At 41.8% G+C, this 21733-nt stretch overlaps 1 protein-coding gene across 1 annotated transcript; it reads left to right on the top strand.

The window, feature by feature from the left end:
- Positions 1-34: 34 nt before the first annotated feature.
- Positions 35-21471, top strand: XNDC1N (XRCC1 N-terminal domain containing 1, N-terminal like). The gene is made up of 10 exons (XM_090265003.1): positions 35-139; positions 7817-7993; positions 9672-9813; positions 10606-10761; positions 11830-12008; positions 16467-16549; positions 16784-16956; positions 18752-18824; positions 19826-19953; positions 20721-21471. The coding sequence occupies exons 2-10, from the start codon at positions 7949-7951 to the stop codon at positions 20951-20953; spliced, it is 1212 nt and encodes a 403-aa protein (XP_090121129.1). The 5' UTR covers positions 35-139; positions 7817-7948; the 3' UTR covers positions 20954-21471.
- The last annotated feature ends 262 nt before the right edge of the window (positions 21472-21733 follow it).

Below are 21733 nucleotides of genomic sequence, written 5' to 3'. Positions count from 1 at the left end.
AGTCGCGCTCCGGGTCAGAAGGCGGAGTTCAGAAGGCGGAGTTCAGAAAGCCGAATTGGCGAATTGGCGGGAGAATGATTTTGTGGCCCAAGATCTAAGGCTGTGGTGACTCTTCGAGGTTCATTGACCACTGTGATGGGTATGGAGGGTTGGTAGGTGGGAGGGTAGTGGCCGAAACAGCGCGTTCCGAGGAGCTGTGGAAGTAGCCGCGCGGCTTAGGCTCCAGATGTTGAAGACCCTTGCGGGAACTCCACGGCCCCCAAACTGCTTCTTTGATTCTCAAGTCTCCGGAGCCACGTCACACATCTCGGTACTCTTTCCACCCTACATCCTGCGTCTCCAGCTCATACCTTTCCCCACTTCCTATACACCTTATTCACTGTGCTACACCCCACCTTATAGCTTAGTACTGTAACTCATTTCTTTTCTTAGTTCTATTATTTTCCTGTTTTATTGACTATGCTATTACACTTGTCTTGATTTTTACACTTTTGCCCCCCCCCCAAAAAATTTTTCTAACACCCTGTTACCCGACACCCACAAGCCCCTGCTCTCGTTCCCTGGGTGTTCTTGCTGGGCCTATCCCTTGACCTGGGGCAGGATGCCCTGTGGGCGCACAAGGTCTGGAAGGCCAGACAACTATTTGGGGGCCGTAAGGAAGTTACAGGGTAAGATTTATACCATCTACAGCCATCTCGTTTGCTTAAAATTGGGATTATTTTTATTATGTGAAACTTAATAGAGTATTATAAACACTATACCCATTACTCTAAATTGACTGTTGACATCATGATCTATTTGCTTCCTCACTTTAAAAAAGGTAAGATAACACAGATACGAGTTGAACTTATTTCCCTCTTCTGCTCTCAGACCCATTACTCTTTCATCCTCTCCAGAAGCAACTAGTATAATTAGCTGTGTATTTTCTCAGTACATTAAAAAAAAAAGTGCACATACAAACTATAAGTATTAATTTTGTTTTTGTAAGTGAACATAAATGCTGTTTTCTGTTTATTATCTATAACTTATTCTTTCACTTTGCTGTCTTTTGAAGTCTGTCCATGTTTGTGTATATTTACGTCTAAGTATTTCTTTTAACTGTTAAATAGTATTCAATTATATGATGTATAGCATTCATTTATCCATTCCTCAAGTAATGGACTCTAGAGTTTTATGGGTTTTGCTATTAGAAACATTGCATGTATCTTTTTGCACACATGCAAGTCCCTCTAGAGCAACAGTTCCCAACCTGTGGGTCACAACCCCTTTAGGGATCGAACGACCCTTTCACAGGGGTCGCCTAAGACCATCAGAAAACACATATATAATTACATATTGTTTTTGTGATTAAAGACTATGCTTTAATTATGTTCAATTTGTAACAATGAAAATACATCCTGCATATCAGATATTTACCTTACGATTCATGACAGTAGCAAAATTACAGTTACGAAGTAGCAACGAAAATAATTTTATGGTTGGGGGTCACCACAACATGAGCAACTGTATTAAAGGGTCGTGGCATTAGGAAGGTTGAGAACCACTGCTCTAGAGCTACACTGTTCAAGTAAGCCAACTATTGGAAATGTACCTAGTCAGAATAAAGATGTGCTGGAAGTGTTTATTTATGTATTTATTTTTAGAGAGAGGTGAAGTCCATTGCCTCACCCAAACCTCCAACTAGGAACCTGGCTTGCAACCCAGGCATGTGCCCTGACTGGTAATTGAAGTAGTGTCCTTTGGTTCTGTCAGGCACTCGAGCCACTGAGCCATACCAGCCAGGGTGGAAGTGTTTATAGCAGGGCCCATTTCCCCAGGTCATTGCCAGGCCTTTATATTACAAACTTTTAATTTTTTTCCCAGTCTTAAAGCACAAGGTATTTGCAATTCCCTTATTACCAGGGAGGCCAAGGATTTTTTAAGTATGAGTTTTGATCATTCAGATTATATCTTAAGTGAATTGTATGTTTATATCTTCTCTCCAGAACTGCTTGCCCTTTTCTTATTGATTTGAAGTACTTAAAAATATGTGTTCTGAATACTATCAAAGTTTATGTGTTGCAAATATCTTCTTTTAGTCAGTCATTTGTATTTCAGCCTTGTTTGTGTTACCTTATTTTTCATGTTTCTGTCTTTGATCCACTTGAGTATAATTTAAAAAATATGTTATGAAGTAAAGATTACTTCTATTGTTCTTCACTTTGTGAACCAGTTTTCTGAACACCATTTATTACTTCATTTTTTCTGAGAGAATCATGTTTCTGTTCTCTTATAATCAACTAAGCTGGTTGCAAATTCCCACTTATATGAATGTGTTTCTGGCATCTATATTCTTGTTTCTACAGACAGTACATTTTAATTACTGTGACTTTGCAGTTTTTTTCAAAGAAGTCGAACTCCACTTCCTTTTTACTTTTTTAAAGATTTTATTTGTTTGTTTTTAGAAAGAGGGTAAGGGAGGGAGACAGAGAGGGAGAGAAACATCGGTTGCCTCTGACATGGACCTGGCCCCCAACTCAGGCATGTGCCCTGACCGAAGATTGAACTGGCAACCTTCCCACCTGTGGAACAACGTCCAGCCCACTGACCCACACCATTCAGGGCCACTTCGCTTTTCTTTCAATTTTAATTATATTTTATTGATTATGTTATTGTCCCAATTTTCCCCCTATGCCCCCCTCCACCCAGAACCCCCATTTGCTCAGACAATACCCACACATTTGTTCATGTCCATGGGTCATGAGTATAAGTTCTTTGGCTACTCCATTTCCTGTACTGTACTTTACATCACCATGGCTATTCTGTAACTACCTATTTGTACTTAATCCCCTCATCTCTTCACCCATTCCCCCACACTCTCTCCCATATGGCAACCACCAAACTCTTCAAATCCATGATTCTGTCAGTTTGCTTAGTTTGTTTTGTAAATTCAGTTGTTGATAGATGTGTATTTATTGCCATTTTATTGTTCATAGTTTTGATCATCTTTTTCTTAAATAAGTCCCTTTAATATTTCATATAATGATGGTTTAGCAATAATGAACTCCTTTAGTTGTTACTTGTCTGGGAAGCTCTTTCTCGGCCCTTTGATTCTAAATGTTAGTTTTGCTGGGTAGAGCAGTCTTGGTTGTAGGTCCCTGCTTTTCATGACTTTGAATATTTCTTGCCAATGCCTTCTAGCCTGCAAAGTTTATTTTGAGTCATCAGCTGACAGTCTCATGGTAATTCCTTTTTAAGTAATTATCTGCTTTTCTCTTGCTGTTTTTAAGATTCTCTCTATTTTTACCCTTTGTCATTTTAATTATGATATGTCTTAGAGTGGAACTCTTTGCATCCATCTTGTTTGGGACTCTGTGCTTCCTGAACTTGCCTATTTCCTTCGCCAAATTAAGGAAGTTTTCTTCCATAATTTTTTCAAATAAGTTTTCAGTTTCTTGCTCTTCCTTTTCTCTTTCTGGCATCCTTATGATTCACGTGTTGGAACGCTTGAAGTTGTCCCAGCGGCTGCTTACACTATCCTCATTTTTTTTTGGATTTTTTTTCTTATTCTGATTGGTTGTTTTTTGCTTCCTTATGTTCCAAATCATTGATTTGATTCTCAGCTTCATCCAGTCTACTGTTGATTCCTTATAAATTGTTTTTTTATTTCAATTAGTGTATCCTTCATTTCTGACTGGATCTTTTTATGCTGCTGAAGTCCTCACTAAGTTCCTTGAGCATCTTTATAGCCAGTGTTTTAAACTCTGCATCTGATAGATTGCTTATCTCTATTTTGTTTAGTTTTTTTTCTGGAGTTTTGATCTGTTCTTTCAGTTGGGCCATGTTTCTTTGACTCCTCATTTTGGCAGCCTCCCTTTGTTTCTATGTAGTAGGTAGAGCCGCTATGACCTCGTGTCTTGGTATCATGGCATAATGTAGTAGGTGTCCTATAGGGTCCAGTGGCACAGCCTCCCCTCTGACCCAAGCTGGGTACTCAAGGTGTGCCTGTTGTGAGGACTAAGTACACCCTCCTATTGTAGTTGAGCTTTGGTTGCTGTTGGCAGATAAATGGGAGGGATTTACCCAGGCCAGTCAGCTGCAAGGATTGGCTTTGACCACTTACCTCCAACCTCCGCCCTCTGCGGAGGATCAGCCACGAAGGGGCAGGTCAGTGGTGCTCCAACATGGGCTGTAGCTGTCCACTGGGTGTGCCAGCTTTGGAGTTTCCTGGGTGGTGCAGGCCAAGGTCAACCCCCACCTGTGTTTTGCCCCAGGGCCATCCTGCCTAAGCTATAAAGCAATCTGAGATGGCTGCTATTTGTACTGGTCTTGGAGATTCCCAGGTGAAGCCAAGATGTGAATCTAGTGCCTGGCCTGGGGCTACTTAGCAAGAAGTATGGGAGCCTGGGGTTCACTAAAGCCAGCTGTTGCTTGTTTGAGAGGATTTAGGATATTGTGAAGCAGAAGCTAAGACCAACCATTCAAATGGGAAAGTGACTGATAATAGCTTGGGTGTGCCTGTAAGTTGGGTGGGATGGAGCCTCAGGGGACCTCCAGGGTGGGGCAAACTGTTAGCCAGGTTGATGGGTGTCTCATATATGGTCCCTTCCTGCCTGTTCTGTGGTCTGTGTGGGGAGGGTTCAGAAAAGGGATAATGGCCTCTGGTTGCCTTTTTATCTGGGAGAGAGCTGTCCCCCAGCTCTCACCTTGATGCTAGACACTTCAGTTCCTTCCTGGATGCCACTGGTGTCTTTTAAGCTGCTACCCCAGTGCTAGAGCTCAGAGACAGTAAGTCTGAGTAAGTCCATATGTGGATTCTTTAAGAGGAACTGCTTGGGGTTCTAGCATTTTCTTCCACCAACTCAATCCCTGCTGGCTTTTGCAGCCAGGAGTTATGGGGACTTATTTTCCTGGCACTGGAACCCTGCGCTAGGGGGCCTGGTGTGGGGCTGGAACTCCTCAGTCCTCGCTCCCAAAATATCCCTCCTGAATTTTTATCCACCACACATGGGTGTGGGACCAGCCCGGTCCGTGTTTTTCCCCTTCTACCAATCTGGATGGATTTGTTTTCTTTAATTCCATAATTGTCAGAGTTCCATTCAACTCGATTTCTGACAGTTCTGAGCGATGCTTGTTCTTTATTTTAGTTGTAATTTTTATGTGGTTTAGCAAGGAAGTGAGCCGAGCTTACCTATGCCTCCATCTTGACCGTAAGTCAGGGCCACTTCTTTAGTCTATTTTTCTAGAATCGTCTTAGCAACTTGTGGTCCTTTATTGATTGATGAATTTGTCATGTTTTCAAGAAGCTTCTGCTGAAATTCTGATTGTAATTATATTGAGTTACTAAATTGCTTATTTTTATGGCTATTTAGTTATGCCTATTGTGTTTCAGCACCTCTCTGAGTGTGAGAGATGGTGAACATGCCAAAAATCCATATCCTCAAAGAGCTCACTAATTGGCAGAGAGACAAACAGGGTAAACACACCATTGCCAAAAAACAAGAATAAAAGCCCTGGCTGGTGTGGCTCAATGGACTGAGTGCCAGCCTGCGAACCGAAGGGTTGCTGGTTCAAGTCCCAGCCAGGGCACATGCCTGAGTTTCAGGCCAGGTCTCCTGTTGGGGGCGTGTGAGAGGCAACCAATCTATATCTCCCTCACACATCAATGTTTCTCTCCCTCTCCTTCTCCCTTCCTTTCCCTTGCTCTAAAAAAATTTGATAAAATCTTAAAAAAAAAAAAAACAAGAACAACAGAGTGTATGCTGGCACAAAGAGGTCAGAAAGTACCTAGTCCTTGAATAACTACAAGCGATTTGATAGATGGTGATCTTTAAGAAAAAGACTTTCTGTTTTATTCACCACTGTATATCTAGCATCTGGTACAGAGCCTGGTACCTACCAGACAACCCCCAAAATATTAACTAAATGAAATATCCAACATTGACAGCTTCAGGGTCTCCAAGCCTAGAGTGTAGTTTTGGGGCTGGCTAGATCAGACATCAGTATGTTGGTGACGAGAGATGATGGAGTTTTTACATCAAATCACAAGTATGTACTAGAAGTATCTCCAAACATGCCATATCTTAATTATTTTTATGTTTCCAGTATCTAATAGATATTGTTTCCAAAATCTAGGAAAAATTGTTGAATGTTCAGTGAGTTCCTGTTATGGGAATAATTAGTTCTAATTAATCTGAAGGCCTAGAAAGGGAACTCAGGACTCATCCTGCATTCTTCTCTTTTTGAAGCCTTGGTACCCTGTTGAATGCGACCTTTGAGGAATGCTTGACCTCTACGTGGCTTTCACTAAGAGTTTGTTACTACGGTACTCTGAGCACTCCATGACTGCTGGCCCTTTGGAGTTCAATTTTTATGGTCATTTATTCAGTAATCAGCTATTTGCTAATCTGGAACTGTTAAGTTTCTTCCTCTTACATTAAAGATACAGAAATGAATCAGACATGAGACCTGTCCTCCAAGACCTTACAATTAATTGGTCAAGAGACATAAGACGTATACCCAGATAATTGTAATACAGAATTGAGAAGATGGAGCTATCACCTTGAGCTAGTTGAGCAGAGTGAAGGTGACATTTTAGCATCAAAGATGCATTTGAGCTTTGGCTGGTGTGGCTCAGTGGATTGAGTGCCAGCTTGTGAACCAAAGGGCCATCAGTTCAATTCCTGGTCAGGGCACATGCCTGGGTTGCGGGCCAGGTCCCCAGTTGGGGGCATGTTGAGGCAACCACACATTGATGTTTCCCTCTCTCCCTCCTTTCCCCTCTCTCTGACAATAAGTAAATTTTTTTTTTTTTTAAGATGTATTCCATTTGACAGGTGAGAAAGGAAAAGAGCCTTCCAAGTAGAGGCAATGGAATGAGCAAAATCTTGCAGGTGAGAAAAATATTTTGGGGTGGGAAGGAGGCCAGGTGGGACCAAAAATGAGTTAAAAGGACAGGATATAAATATTTGAAGAAAGATCCACCTATAGACACTTACACAACTTTAAAACACCTCTGTACAAGAAATTGTTGAGCACAAAGCAAAAGGTCGCTGGTTCAATTCTGGGTCTGGGCACATGCCTGAGTTACGGGTTCAGTCCCTGTTTGGGGTGGGTGCAAGAGGCAACCAATCAGTGTTTCTCACATCGATGTTTTCTCTCTTTTTCTTTCTTCCCCTCTCTAAAAATAAATCCCTTTTTAAAAAAAGTTTAGCAAAAGGCAAAAGTATAAATACCCATATGAATTTTTAAGATTAAATAAATAAACAAAACACTGATAGTCAAGTAAAACACACCCTCTAATGAAAGGAATAGGAGATGTAGAGATCTATTTTTTAGATGTTTGAGGAGCCAAACTGAATTAATATTTATTAAATACCTGCCATGTAGCAAGGGATTTGCATACATCAGCAAGCCACTGAAGATTTCTAATAGAGGAGTGAATTAATAAAAAGCTAAATTAGGAAGATTCAGTTTGTAGGAAGAAAAAAAAAACAAGAGGCTTGTGTTCTATACTTAATTGAACATTTCTTGCATATCTTTACTATGTGCCAGACTCCAGGGATATAAAGATGAATGACTTAAGGCACAAATCCTGCACTCACTACATATAAACCCAATATTAACCTATCAATGTATCTTTTACTTTTGCTGCCCTGTTTCCCTGTGGCTGCATTCTAGTTGTTTCAGATCTGGTTCATCAGTTGGTGCCATCTGCTGTCTGCTCCCATCCCTACCAAGCCCATCATAGTAATCAGTAACAGCCTGACTGCTGCAAATAACTCATGTTACCAGAGAAACAGCCATGGCTAGTTTATTTTTCTGTTCTTCTCTTCAGAAGTAATATGAGGATTCTTTCTCTTCTGAAAGCTGACAATACCAAAACATAGGCAAGTGCCGAAGTGGTAACAGAAGAAATCTCAGGAGAAAGCATTTTCACCTTATACTTGGGACAGCTGCTGGGCCCACCATGGCTCCTGTGAAGATTAGCCACGTGGTATCATTTTCCTCTCAGGTATATTAATTAGCAGGCATGGGTTTTTTTCTTGATGATTGAAAGGGATGAAAAAAAAAAAAAAATAGACTTGGCTTCACTTTCAGGAAATTCCTGGTCTAGTAGGAGAGACATTGTCCCTTCTCCAGGAGTCCAGCAAGGGGAAACAGCTCTTGCCCCAGGTTGTTCCTAGAGTGATGCAGGATACATAAAAGAAGTGTTCCCAGGAATTAAAGATAAACACAGAAACAACCTCGGATTCTATCCTTAGTTTGGATGAAACTGACAAAGCTATGGGACCAAAGTCTGTACCAGGGTTCCCAGAAGGGAAGTTTAGTTACTCTGTTATTGAAAGCATACCAGGACACTCAAGGTCATCCCTGACCTGTGGGGATATCACCACCATCAGCAAAGGTGATCTCAGCCTCCTCCCTAAAAGTCCACTTTCAGGAAATCCCGATCAACCCAATCAGAGCTAGATGCCAGGACCCAGCCCTGATCCACTATGGTGATTAAGGACTTCCCTCCCTTTTCTCTGCTGTCATGCCCCTATCCATATATATCATTCTCCCTGCTCTTCTCCTTCTGTTACCTAGTCTTTCTAAAGGAGCGCTGCTGGCATTTTGGGTCAGATAAGCCTGTATTTTATAGTAGTATCATTTGCATGGTGGAATATTTAGTATCCATGGCCTCTGCACCATAATGACATAATGCTCCCTAGTACTTATGACAGTCAAAAACATCTCCACACATTTCAGAAAGACCCTTAGAGCATCTTTAGGAACTACTGTATCAACTCCTAAGTGAAATAGAAGAAAAGTTCTCTTTATTCTTCTTACCTACATGGTCAGTCTCAATGGTTTTCTTCACAGTCTCAGCCTTATAAAATGCTAGAGAACATTAGCTGTCTTCTAATATTGTGGTTTTCAAACTCTACTCTGTGGGGACCCACTTTTAGAGGTTGAAGGGAGAAGGGACATGTATGTCTCTAGGCACCCCCAAACTCTGCTTTAACCAGAGCTGTGCTATTATTTGTTGGAAACACACACACACACACACACACACACACACACACACGCTTTAGTATAAGACTTCAGTTAAAAAGAAGGGTTTTATTACTAAAACAAAAAACAAGACTGAAAACCATGAGTCTAGTCTCCCCCTTTACTTATGGATGAAGCAATTTAGATCCAGAGAGAAAAAGTAGTTTGCTCAAGGCTTTTTCACCAAAAAATATCTGACTTTGGGTTAGAACTGAAAATTTCTATCTCAGTATTATTATTGCAGCCTTTTAATAAATCACATTATTTTTAATTATCAGTTGTAAACTTAGAATAAAAATCTTTGCCTTTCTTATCTCATAGGGTTACTTTGAAGACAAACACCTGAAAATACCTTCTAAATGAAAAATAGTATAGTGAGGTAGTTATGAGCTCTGGATTTAGAAACCTGGGAGTTCTGACTGATTGGTTATTCGGCCTTGTGGCCTTGGATAAATTCCTGAACCAAAGCTTCAGTTTATAGATCTGTTAACTATGAAGAAATAATAGTAGCCACCTAAAGTTGTTCTGAGGATTAAATGAGGTAGTGTGGTAAATGAAGGAGTGGTAAACGATGCCTGTAAATCCCTTGGTAGGTGGACATCCTTTGTTTCCTTGGGCTCCGTAAGATGCCTGATTTTTTCCTGTCTCTGATTTAGGATCCTAAGTATCCTGTGGAGAACCTGCTGAACCCAGACAGTCAGAGGGGACCTTGGCTCAGCTGCCCTCAAGATAAGAGTGGGCAACTGAAAGTGGAACTACAGCTGGAGAGGGCAGTGCCCATTGGCTACATCGACGTAGGTGAGTGAGCTCTCTGGGGACTGGGAACCTCCACAGGAGAACACAGTAATAGCATTCCCCTCCAAAGCTCCACCAGAATGTCTCAAGTCAGTCTGGCTGAGCAGCTTTGGTGGAATAAGCTGTAACTCGTGTGAAAGGGAGATGATGCCCTTGCCCTTGGGCAGGTATGTGGTGTTGGCAAACTCTAAGGGTTCCATTCACATAGAATTGAATGTGAATGGCACTCCTTGAATTATGTAACACATCTGCCCTTCTTTGATCCAAGTGGTCTGGGTGAAACCTTAGGATGTCGACATAATTATAAATGCCAACCAATAGAATAAATACATACTTCTAAATATCAGTGTCAAGAGGATGCTGGGGATGAACTCTGCAGGCTAATCTGAGAAGGCTCCATAGGAGTTTATGGGTTGAAAAGGCTGGCCTTAGAATTCTCTGGAATATAGAGCTGACAAAGACCATTGGTCTCAGCTCTGTCAGGACAGAGAGATGTCAGGATGTGCTCCCTAGCAAGGATTTAAGAGAGAGAGAGTTCCATACTGCCTGCCAGAGCCAGACGACAGGGAAGCAGCAAGTCTTCAGACGGGGGAAGGCCTCTGGCTCAGAGGAACACGGCGAACCTTCACGTTGTCACTTGGTAGGCTGAGGTCTTGTTTCACTTCAGTTACTGGCTCATTGTGTTGCTTGACCTTTCTGGGCTTCCAATTAGCTCTATTCCCTGGTTCCCTTATACAGACAGGGGAGCCCCGATCATCTAAAACCCTTATCCTTCTCTCAACCTTTTGTCCCCAGGTAACTGTGGCTGTGCTTTCCTGCAGATTGATGTGGGCCGTTCTTCCTGGGCCCTGGACAGACCTTTTGTCACCTTGCTCCCTGCAACCATGCTAATGTCTCTAGCTGATTCGAAGCAGGGGAAAAACCGTTCAGGGGTCCGCATGTTTAAAGATGGTAAGGAGGGCAAAAGCAGAAATGGGAGAAAAACCGGGAGTGGGGAGGGAGAGAGATTGTGAGAAAAAGAGCTGCAGTACGATAGAGGGCTGTGAGAGCTGGCAGGTGTATATTGTGGGAGGGAACCTATGCAGGGACTTGGTTGTATCTTTGGGGGGACATGGTAATTAATAAGTGAACAACTAGGCAATATGTTTGTGAGTTCTCCATGATAAGAATGCACAATACCTTGGAATATTTATGAGCTATGATTTATATTTACACTCAATATGACTTTGTGAAGCCTGATGTAGAACCCACATTTGTGACTAGTGTGTTTTTGTTTGTATAAGTGTGAATGTAGGATGAATGTTTATATAAGTAGTAGAAGACTATATGATGATTATAGTTATATATAGCATGCAGTGTTTCCTGAGTTCTGTTGTGTGCAAAGCTCTGTGTTCACTAGGCACTGCAGAAGAAACATAAGATCTGATTCCTGGCCTCTGGGCACTTAGGATTTGTCTGTGTTCAAATTGGAGGTGTTTGTATGTCAGGGAAGAGTGATTCGAAGTGGAGGAGATGAGCTCCTACTGGATAGTGTTGGGAATTGGAGGTGAGAAGGGTTTGTAGTACTGGCATGTGATACTGTGAGTGAGTGCATAGGGCATGTAGTGCCGCGAAAGAGGCCGAGGGCTCGTGGTTCAGGAAGGATGGATGTAGCTCAGCTAATCCACTGGGCAAGTGGCCACCCCAGACCCCAGCACTACAGATACCTCCTGTCAAAATGAAACATTGATAGGTCATTGGAGATGTGTAGAATGAGGATGTACTCATGCTGGGAATGGTATGGAACCATGACAGGGAGGAGCCATGGTATCTGAGAGGGCCCTGGCTGGCCTGCTTGGCACTGACAAACCCTGAGCACCAAGGCCAGAGGGGTCAGGTACAGATGACCTCCATTATTCCTTTTGTTGAATTTACTCTAGAGTCCCTGTCTTTTCTCGCCCCTCCTCAGTACTGACCTTGTCTTCCTTTCTCCCTCCCATTCATACATTTCCTCTTCCCCTCCTTTGCTTTTTTTTTGAGATGATTTCCTGGCTCCAGCCTCACGTGACTCATGGGATCGACTTCGCCTGACTTGCTCGCAGCCCTTCACACGTCATCAGTCCTTTGGCCTTGCCTTCCTGCGTGTATGTTCCTCTCTGGACTCCTTAGATGACCCTGTGGGGGTTTTGTCAGCCCCTGTGAGCTCTGTGCTGAGCCAGGTATGTACGATGGTAGAGCAAGGATTTAATATTTTCCCACCCTTTTCAGTTTCTGGTTAGGAAGCTGGTGCTTGATTGAGTTATAGATACACATAAGCACATATACATTTGAATACAAACATAAATGGGCTCATTACCCTTTCTTACAGGTAGGAATGAACTCCTCTCCTTCCCTTCCACATGTGAAAGATTCAAGTGAATGAACTTTCAACATAGTTTACACAAAGCTGTTGGAGCATTTGTTCTTTAGTCATAATGAAATTCTTTTTGGATTCAAAGTTAATCTCATACTTTATTTCTAGGTTACTGGGGACTCTTAATTTCATCAGACTTTTCCTTCCAGCACCTGAAACTCACAGGACTCACTTACAGTCCATTTGTCATTGTTGTTCCCTGACTCACCTACCTACCAAAGCCAGTTACATTCTTAGATATGTGCTCTTCAATTTCATGTATTCTGCTTTCTCTCCTCATACAATATACATATACTCCTAAAAGAAGATGTATAAGTTTCTGGCTATGTGTAAGTTTATCTTCCTTTTTCTCAGACAGTTTTGTAGTTTTTCTTTTTTTCTTCCTTAGCCTATTCTGACTTCTCCTGCTGTCTTTACACTGGTTTCTCCATTTATCTTTCCAAGCTAGTACCCTCCGTTATAATTCACTCACAAGCAAATATGAAGATCGAGATCTGTTCAGAAGGTATCCAACAATATAATATGAAAAATAGAGACATTTATTGAAGAAGATACAAGATACAAGAAATATTGTACATGGGACAATGACGCCTCAGTCCCCTTCAAAGTAGGCATCTTGGGACCTCACACAGTTCTCGCAATCCCCATGAGCTGCCCTTTCTTATTTTCCTGAATCTCATCAAAGGTCTGAAATCTCTTCCCTTTCAAAGGTGATTTTAGTTTTGGGAAAAGCCAGAAATCGCGGGGTGCCAAATCTGGGCTGTAGGGGGGCTGATTTGATATTTTGCCAAAAGACTCTACTCTGCATGAGATGTGATGCATGAGCAGGCATGTTGTCGTGATGAAGCTGCCAATCACCAGGTGCCCTTGCTTCAGCCTTCTGAATCATCTGAATAGTTTCCGTGAAGGAATGTTTAAGCTTAATGCAAAATATGATGCAGATTCTTTGCTCTACTCACTCAGTCATTTTTAATGTGACAGCCACACAGTACACATGCTCACTCAATGGCATCTACTGCCCCCACTGACTAGTACAGTGAAGTCATCATTATTCATATGTATTCCAGTCCACTCTCCTTGGCTGCCAAGTTACACTGATTCCATGCAAACCGTTCTTGTTATATTAACAATGGCTGGACTTCTTCTGGACAGACCTCGTATAATCACACAAAGCTAGAGTCATAGAATTCTAGAGATGGAAAAATACTAGGAGAACATCAAGCCCCAACCACCTCATTTTACATGTCATATAGGGAAACTTACATATTCAAGTTCACACAGCAAGTCAGATCAGAGTAGAGACCAGAAATCAGGTCTCCTGTCATTGTACCACAGTACTTCTATGCACACTATACATTTTTAGAAGCTTCAGATATCAATATAACCAAAAGAATTTCAGTTTCTAGGCGTGAACTTCACTCCTATTGAGGTTGCTGAGAAAAAGAAGGGACGGGACATTGGGAAGACAGAATGGAGTCAGAGCAAACAAAGCAGGAATAGATGCCTGTAGTGCAGCCTTAGGAGAGACCCAGGGACCTGAGACGAGTAAAGCTTGGTCTGAGATTTACCCTTCCATTGTGGGAAGGGCTAAAAAGTGCGAACAGACCAGTGGAAGCAGTTCACTGTGCTCCACCAGGTCCCAATATCACAGGGCTGTGAGCTGACGTGAATGGAGCTAGATAGAGCTCTGTGGCCCTGGCTATACAATGAAATGGAAGCTCTGTCAGATTAGGAACCTGTTTGTCTTGTTCCATGATGCATTCCTGGCAGCTGCAACAAAGAAAGCTTTGAGTAAACCTGTTCATTATATAAATGACCTTTCAGAGGGGAGTTGTAGATAAGGTCACTATAAAATTTATCATCCAAACTGAGATGCTTTGAGAGCAAAAAAAGAGTGCTATTAATGAAGCTGAGTGGGTTGGGCATTGTCCTGCAAACCAAAAAGTTGCTGGTTTGATTCCAGTCGGAGCACATGCCTGGGTGTGGACTAGGTCCTGGGCTGGGAGTGCACAAGAGGCAACTAATCGATGTTCCTCTTGCACATCACGTTTCTCTTCCTCTCTTTCTTTCTCCCTCCTTCCCCTCTCCCTAAAAAATAAATAAAATCTTTAAAAGTAATAATTACTGTTACACTGAGACAACAGACATAATGAGCATGACTGCCCCAGGCAAACCAGAACACATCATCTCTCTAATTATAGGATAAATAAGGCCTTTGTAGAGTCTTTTTCATTTTGGCCGTCTAAATTACTCTGCACCTTTAAGACCTTGGTGGGATCAAGGAGGGAGTCAGCAACTCCAGAGCCATAATGTCATAAGGCATTGAACATAAACAGCAGAATGAAGCATACTGTAGATACGTCAGTGAAACCACAGGGAAAGGAGATTATGAAACATTTCTATTAAAGAGAGGATTGATTAATGGAAATGAATTGATGGCACTTAGTTTTATAATTTAAGGTGTTTAAAATGCCAGGCTTTTAAAAAAATGTCTCATTCTAATGATAAGTTATAGTGAAAGCAAAATATAAGGGCTTTTAATGACAACAAACTCACAACTATCAACAAATTAATCTAAAAAAAAAAAAAAAAAAATCCAACTAAGCAGACCAGAATAGGAACAGAATCATAGGTATGGGGATCATTCAGAGGGTTATCAGCTGGGAGGGGGAAGGGGGAGAAATGGGGAAACAGTGCCGGGACTAAGAAGCATAATTGGTTGGTACAAAATAAACATAGGGAAATTATGAATAATATAGGAAAAGGTGAAGCCAAAGAACTTATATGCACAATCCATGGATATGAACTAAGTGGGGTGGGATTGCTGGAGGGAAGAGGGTACTGGGCAGAGGGGAGCAAAGGGGAAAAAATTGCGATAGTGTAACAACATAGTCAATAAAATATACTTTAGAAAGGCGGGGGAGCTTTTACTCCTGTGAAATAGGGTCTTTTGTGATCACCGATTTTCTAGTAAGGAAACAGAAGTCAGAGAAGTTTAGTGGAATGTCCCAGGTCACACTGCTAAATAAGTCTTGCAATGGATTTGAACCCAGTCCACCTGACTCCACTTAGCCTGTACTGGGGAGCTCATTTCCTAATGATTAATCTTATTTAGAGTTATCTCTACATACCCAGCTGGTTTACCCTTTATAGTAGTATTCACTCTAAAATGTATGAGATATGGTGAAGAAAAAATAAAAACTCTGGTAAAGTAAACAAAATATTTCAAAATTAATGCTGCATCCAAGATGAGATTGTAATGGCAATTAGAAAATATTAAACAGTGAATGTGAATAAAAATACTATTTCTCAAACTTGCAGAAAGTGATGCTTTCCAAGAAAGACATTTACCTCTAAAAGAATCTGTGATGGAATAATCGGAGCTGAAAATTAAAGAAAAAAGCTTAATGTTTTAAATTTAATTAAAATTGGAAAAATAAAAAAGGAAATGACCACAGATGAATTGACACAGATAAGTTGAATTTTGGCAAAGAATTATAGCATTCCACATAAATAAAATCTATGTAGAAATTATCTATTGTGTGATTATCACACACAGACATTTCTGGAGTTTGAAGCAGAGAGGTTTATAAAATGCCTATGATAGCTAGTTACAGTGGCTAATGCCAGAAAGAGACATGTGTCATCTAAATATGCACATATACACACATCTCTTTATGGATGGCTAAAATTGGTAGGTTTTTTAGTTGCCTGTGAACAAATTGGTCACAAAATAAATCATAATGCAAATTAACCAATATTATTAAACAGTATTTAGAAAAGTGATAAAAGTGTCCCCAAAGAGTTCAAAATGCAACTATTGTTAAATATAAAGAAATATATGTGTATAATTTGTTTCTCTCACATAGGTGTATAAAGAGAGATGAGTGATTTGAGTTTTGTATCTTCGTGAATCAATTTTATATGTGTACAAATTTAATATAAATATTGATACTATGTGTCTGCACATGGTATCAATCTCATAGAACCTTTTTCCCAACAGCATTTATTCTTTTATCCCAGGTCTTTCAGGATCATTACAAAATCCTTAGCATTGGGGAACACAGTATACAAAATCACTGAATCTCACATGTTAGTGCTGGAAGAGTGTGCACACACAAGCAAAGGTGCCCTGTACAAGTTATAGCAGATACATTCACTCCCTAAGCTGAAGTCCTTAGGTTTGAGAGCATGCATGGCACTAGGTGGCAGCGTCCCCTGGTGGTGAATGTCTGTATTTCATATTTCTCCATTTTCTTCTCAGGGTTCTTCTGCTTCAGAGTCTGGTTCCAGCCCCTGGATGGCTAATCCTTCCATCCGGAGGACATTCTTCCCTGAGCCCCAAACGTATGTAGCTGCCAGAATGGAGGTCTCCCAACCACTTATCAGTTCCTTCTCCCGGGAAAGAAAAACTACCAAGTCACAGGCATGCAAGCCCTACCTGGGCTCCCCCAATTAATCACATACTCTAGGCCTATATCTATATATCAAACTGGCTTTCTTGGTTAAATGCCACTGACTTGGGTGGGCAAAAATGGAGTCTCTGTTCAGAGTGAAATCAAGTACTCTCTTTCCCTACAGGAGCACCAAGGAAATTTCAGAGCTTAGGAATATCCTAAAGCAGTTGCAGCCAGGGACTTTGGGGCGTTCAGCCCGCATGGTGCTTTCAGCTGCCCGCAGGGCACCTCCGGCCAGTGGGACAAGTCCAAAAAACAAATCTGCAGAACCAGGTCCCAGTCATCTAGACAGTGCAGGTGAGGCCCCATGACCTACCTTTGGCTCCTTGCCCTCCCTAGCACCATCCTCCCTGTATCCACTGCTGCTCTACAGGGATGACTCACAGAGGGGACTTCATGTGGGAGAAAAGACAATTGTCAGTGTCTTGTTACCGGAAGGGAAATCAAATATGGTATAGCAACTGAAAGAACACTGGCCTAGGAATCAGGAATCCTTATCTCTTTGGGCCTTAATTCCTTCATCTTCAAAGTAAAGGAATTAAACAGAATAGTATTTAAGACTCTTGTACTATTCATGGTCTGTGATCATCTCAGAAGGATAATTAAGTCAGGGTGATGATGTATGGAACTTATTGAAGAAATAAAAGTAGGGGAATACTGTGCTTTTATCACAGAGGAAGAAAGGATTAAACATTTTGGAGTTCCTACTTTGCACCAGACATTGCTAGGCGCTTTTACTAACTATTTGGTGTTCACCACAAACTTACGAAGTAGATACTGCTATACTTACTTTACAAAAGAAGCTGAGGTTTGGTGACGTCAAGTATCCTGAATCACAGTTCATAAGTGGCAGAGCCGGGATGTGAACCACAGAGCTGTGGTTCTTCTTACTGTTGTACAATAGATAGTAAGAGAGAGAAAACAAGTAGAGTTCTCACTGAAAAACCTTGGTTTCAGTCATTGCTTTACTGAATGGAAATAGTTTATCTGTCATTTCAAAGAACTGAACAGATTAGTGAAATAATGAGTATATCATTTCATTGCAGAAATAGGGTACATTGGTTATCTTTTGTTGTATAACAAATTACCCGAAAATTTAGTGGCTTACAACAATATTTATTATCTCACAGTTTCTCATGGTTAGGCATACAGGCATGGCTTCACTGTGTCCTCTGGATCTGGATGTATCTCAAGGCTGCAGCTATTGCAGGGTTTGTTCCCCTGGAAGGATCTGCGCCCTCACATGCTTGTGGGTAGGATTCAGTTCCTCACGGGCTGCTGGACTGAGACTTCCCTCATCTCCTCCACCATGAGAGCCTGTCTGCAGAGCATCTCACAATGTGGCAGCTTGCTTCCCCAGAGTGAACAGGCTGGAGGGCAAGAGAGAGTACTAGCAAGAAAGAAGTCAGTATTGTAACCTAATCACAGAAATGACATCTTATCACTTTTGCCAAATTCTATTCATTAGAAACAAGTTACTACGTCCTGCCCTCTCTCTAGGGAGACATGAATACCAGGAGGCAGGAATCCATGGGAGTCATTTCAGAAGCTGCCTACCACATAAAGGAAGATTATAGTTTCTTATTGTAAGAGATGGAAAAGAGGAAGGAAACTAAACTTTTCTAGGCATCCTACAGGCTGGGCACTGGAGCTATGAAAGCTCTTTGAAACAGTAAATGCTATACAAAGTATTTCATACGTTCTGGGTAACTAGATAAGTGGTTGTTGCTGGGTTTTGTTATTATTCACTGGACCATCTCTGTGCAAGGCTCTGTGCTAGGTGCCAGGGATATCACAGTAAATAAAACAGCAATGCTCCTACCCTACTGGAGAGACATGTGTCAATGTCACACAAGAAATCTAAACCTTAAAACTGTGATAAGTGCTTCAAAGGCAAAGCAGGATAGGATGACCAGATTTAGATTAGAGAACCCAGGAAAACTTCCTCACAAGAATTAGCATTTCCTCTAAGACTTAAAGAGTGAGGATTAACTAGGAAAAGAGGATAGAAAGAATATTCTTAAAAGGAGGAACATCATATGTGAAGGCCCTTTTGTTAATGAGCTAGACTGAATGAGCATTTCTCACACAGAGCGCAGATCAGAGGAGCTAAACTCAGAGAGTGATGTGAGCAAGATGAAGAGACAGAAAGTGCAAGCCCACAGGTAAGTCGGTTCACCTGAAAGACCCAAATCCCTTCCCCAGACCTTACTGCCCTTTTTCACCTGTCCTTCCCAACTCGTGTTTCAGTTACGTCAGAGGCCACCCTTGTGTCTGGGTCTTGATTTTGCAATCTGGACCTAGATGGTAGTAGAGAAAAGATGTCCTTGTCCACATGTTGTCAGGCTTGGAGCTGGGCAAGGAGGTAGCCCAGTAGTGAACCAGAATTTGAAGCTGAGTACACTGTACTTCTTGGACTTCATTAAAATTTAAATCTTACCTGGGTACAATGTTCCTGATTTGTTGTGCGAATATACCAGGAAATGAGGGTCTAAAAATGACCTAATTCAACCAATATAATGACACTTTATTGGAATAATTTTATTAATAAAAGTAACTTACAGAAAAAAAAATTTAATCTTTTTTCTGCTTCAGTGGACACTGTCAAAAAAATAAAAAGATAACCCACAGAATATGTGAGAAAATATTTCTATATCATACATTCAATAAGGGACTTGTATCTAGAATATATAGGATCCTTAACAACTCAACAATCAAAAACCTAATTTTTTAAATAGACAAAGGATCTGAATAGATTTTTCTCCAGAAAAGATGTACTGGGTATATACAGGGCCTGTGGGGATAGAAGAAGAGTGAGGAGTGACTACCAATGGCTTCAGAGTTTTCTTTTGGGGGGTGATAAAAATGTTGTGAAATTAGATAGTTGTGGTGGTTAAACAACCTTGTAAATATCCTGAGATTATTGAATAGTGTACTTTAAAAGGATGAATTTTATGGGATGTGCATTATATCTCAATTTTAAAAAATATACCTAAAGGCAGTAATAGAAGCTCTGCCTCGGGTGTTCAAAGGTTATATGACGTCCCTAGAGTCTGATACATTCTGACTCCACATCAACTAAACATTTTTTTCACCCTAATTTAAGGTTCCTTAAGCCTTAATGGCCTCTTGCCAATAGCTGGTCTTTAACTGTTCTTTCTCACAGGCCTTTATCCTACTCGAATTCTCAGCCAAACAGGAGGGGGAGAGCAAAGGCAGGGCAGAGAGAACACCACCGACCCCAGGCCCGAGCTAGCGGTGTCCAGGAGAGCGGACAGTGCCCCATTTGCACAGGTAAGCTGCTTGGGCACAGGGTGTTGTTGCGGGGGCTATGAATAGGAGATCTGGGAATGCTGCCTGGAAACATTTGAACTTGGGCTCCTCCCCTCTGACTGCTGTGCAGTTACATATATGTCTCTATTGATCACCTGCCCACATTGTATTGATCAAGCTGAGGAAGGGACAGGGGCCATGTCCTCAGGAGAAACATGAAACACAACAATATAAATCACTATCAGATTTTTTTCTCACTCTAATTGTTTATGCAAGATGGCTCATTAGGAGCCAATAGAATACTTAAAGATGTCTTTAAAAATAAGCTTCTGGAAAAAAGAAGAAAACACTGTCAAAGAGAGCCTAGAATTTCCTTTATAAGTTTTTCCTCTGTGTCCAAAATCTCCTTACTCTGGTTCTCTGTTTAAATGTTACTTATTTACCAAGTCTCTAATCTTCTCAGGTAATCTCTCCCAACTGAGCTCCTGTAGCATTCTCTGACTCCCTTGGGTTTAGCACTTCTCATCTTCTGCTTTGTATCATAGTTACTTGTGTCTGTAGCTTATCTTTACCCCTAACTCTGCAGTCCGTAAGGACAGGCCTGGGATTAAATGCCTCAGCTCCCAGCACAGTGTCAGGCACACAGTAAACACTTGAGAAATGTTTTGTGGATTCATGACTTGGTAGTGTCTGTTCCAACAAAAACAGCTGTATTTCCACAGGCTGCTTAGGGTGGCATCCTGCTGGGAGCAGGCCCCATTTTGCTTACCTCTTTCTCTCCCCATTAGGCTCCTTCAGCATCGAGATTCTTCCCCAGCATGCTGCTGCTTGTGGAGAGACCTCCCCACCTCACCTAGCCTCTCCCTCCTCATCACCACCTTCATCACCATCTGTACTGTGGGTGTCCTCCGAGAGCTCGTCACCCGTTTCCTGGGTCCAGTGCCCTATCTGCCAGTTGCACTTCTCAGCAGGAGAAGTAGAAGAACATGCCAGCATGTGTGGGGAGGCTCCCGAGGCATGAGCCACGAGGACCTGTGGTTTGAGCCCCTTGCCGTCTGCAACTAAAACTGGGGAGTGGATCTCTTGACAGTTAAGAAGGGCTGATGAGGCCAAGCGCTCTCTCTGCTTCCCTCCACTCATCCCCTCGGGACTCTGCCTAATGGCACCTCTGGGCTCAGCCTGCTCCCCACTCCTGGTTGCCAAGGCTTCTGTCACCGTGGCGCCTCACTTTCCCAGGGACAGCTTCATCCTTTTCCCCTTTGGAACTTCTGGTGTAGAACTGGTGATCTCTTTAGGGCTCTGGTACACAGTCCGGATGTCTTCCCCTAGTGAATGGTATGCATCCTTGTGCTCATTTTCCTGAAAGGAAAATTGAGGCCCAGTGAAAAGAAGTACTGCCTGATCAATAAGTTCCTGTGGTGTACTAGGAAGGTGATTTGTGAGCATGAGACTGACCTCCAGCATCCCATGAACTTACCTCTCTGTATGTTTTGTGGGTTCTCTTTCTAGATATAATTAGATAACCATGTTGCTATGTAACTTTAAGCAAGTTATTTATCTTGGGCCCAGAATTAACCCTCAGTAACAGAGCTAAACCCCCCATCCTGCTCACAGAGCTATCATGGGATCAGATGGGTTAATGACTACAGGATGGGTACAGGCTTGGCTGGGAACCTTGGGCAAATTCTCATTCCCACCTTTACAATGAGGCAGTTGGACCAGAGGGTCTTTGAGGTCCCCTCCAGCTATGACTTTCTAACTTCTATTCCTGCCTTTTTTGAGCAACTATGACCTCTCTGCC

The sequence above is a fragment of the Furipterus horrens genome, unplaced genomic scaffold, assembly GCF_987537825.1.
Source record: "Furipterus horrens unplaced genomic scaffold, mFurHor1.1.pri manual_scaffold_2, whole genome shotgun sequence".
NCBI lineage: Eukaryota > Metazoa > Chordata > Mammalia > Chiroptera > Furipteridae > Furipterus > Furipterus horrens.
Note: the sequence above shows the minus strand (reverse complement) of the source record. Positions and strands in the feature narration are given on the sequence as shown.

Excerpts from the sequence above, each read along its gene's own strand:
- XNDC1N (XM_090265003.1), top strand. The coding sequence starts at position 7,949 with ATGGCTCCTGTGAAGATTAGCCACGTGGTATCATTTTCCTCTCAG. Across the intron at positions 7,994-9,671 it reads TGGTATCATTTTCCTCTCAG|GATCCTAAGTATCCTGTGGA; the intron begins GTATATTAATTA and ends TCTCTGATTTAG. Across the intron at positions 10,762-11,829 it reads GGTCCGCATGTTTAAAGATG|ATGATTTCCTGGCTCCAGCC; the intron begins GTAAGGAGGGCA and ends TTTTTTTTTGAG.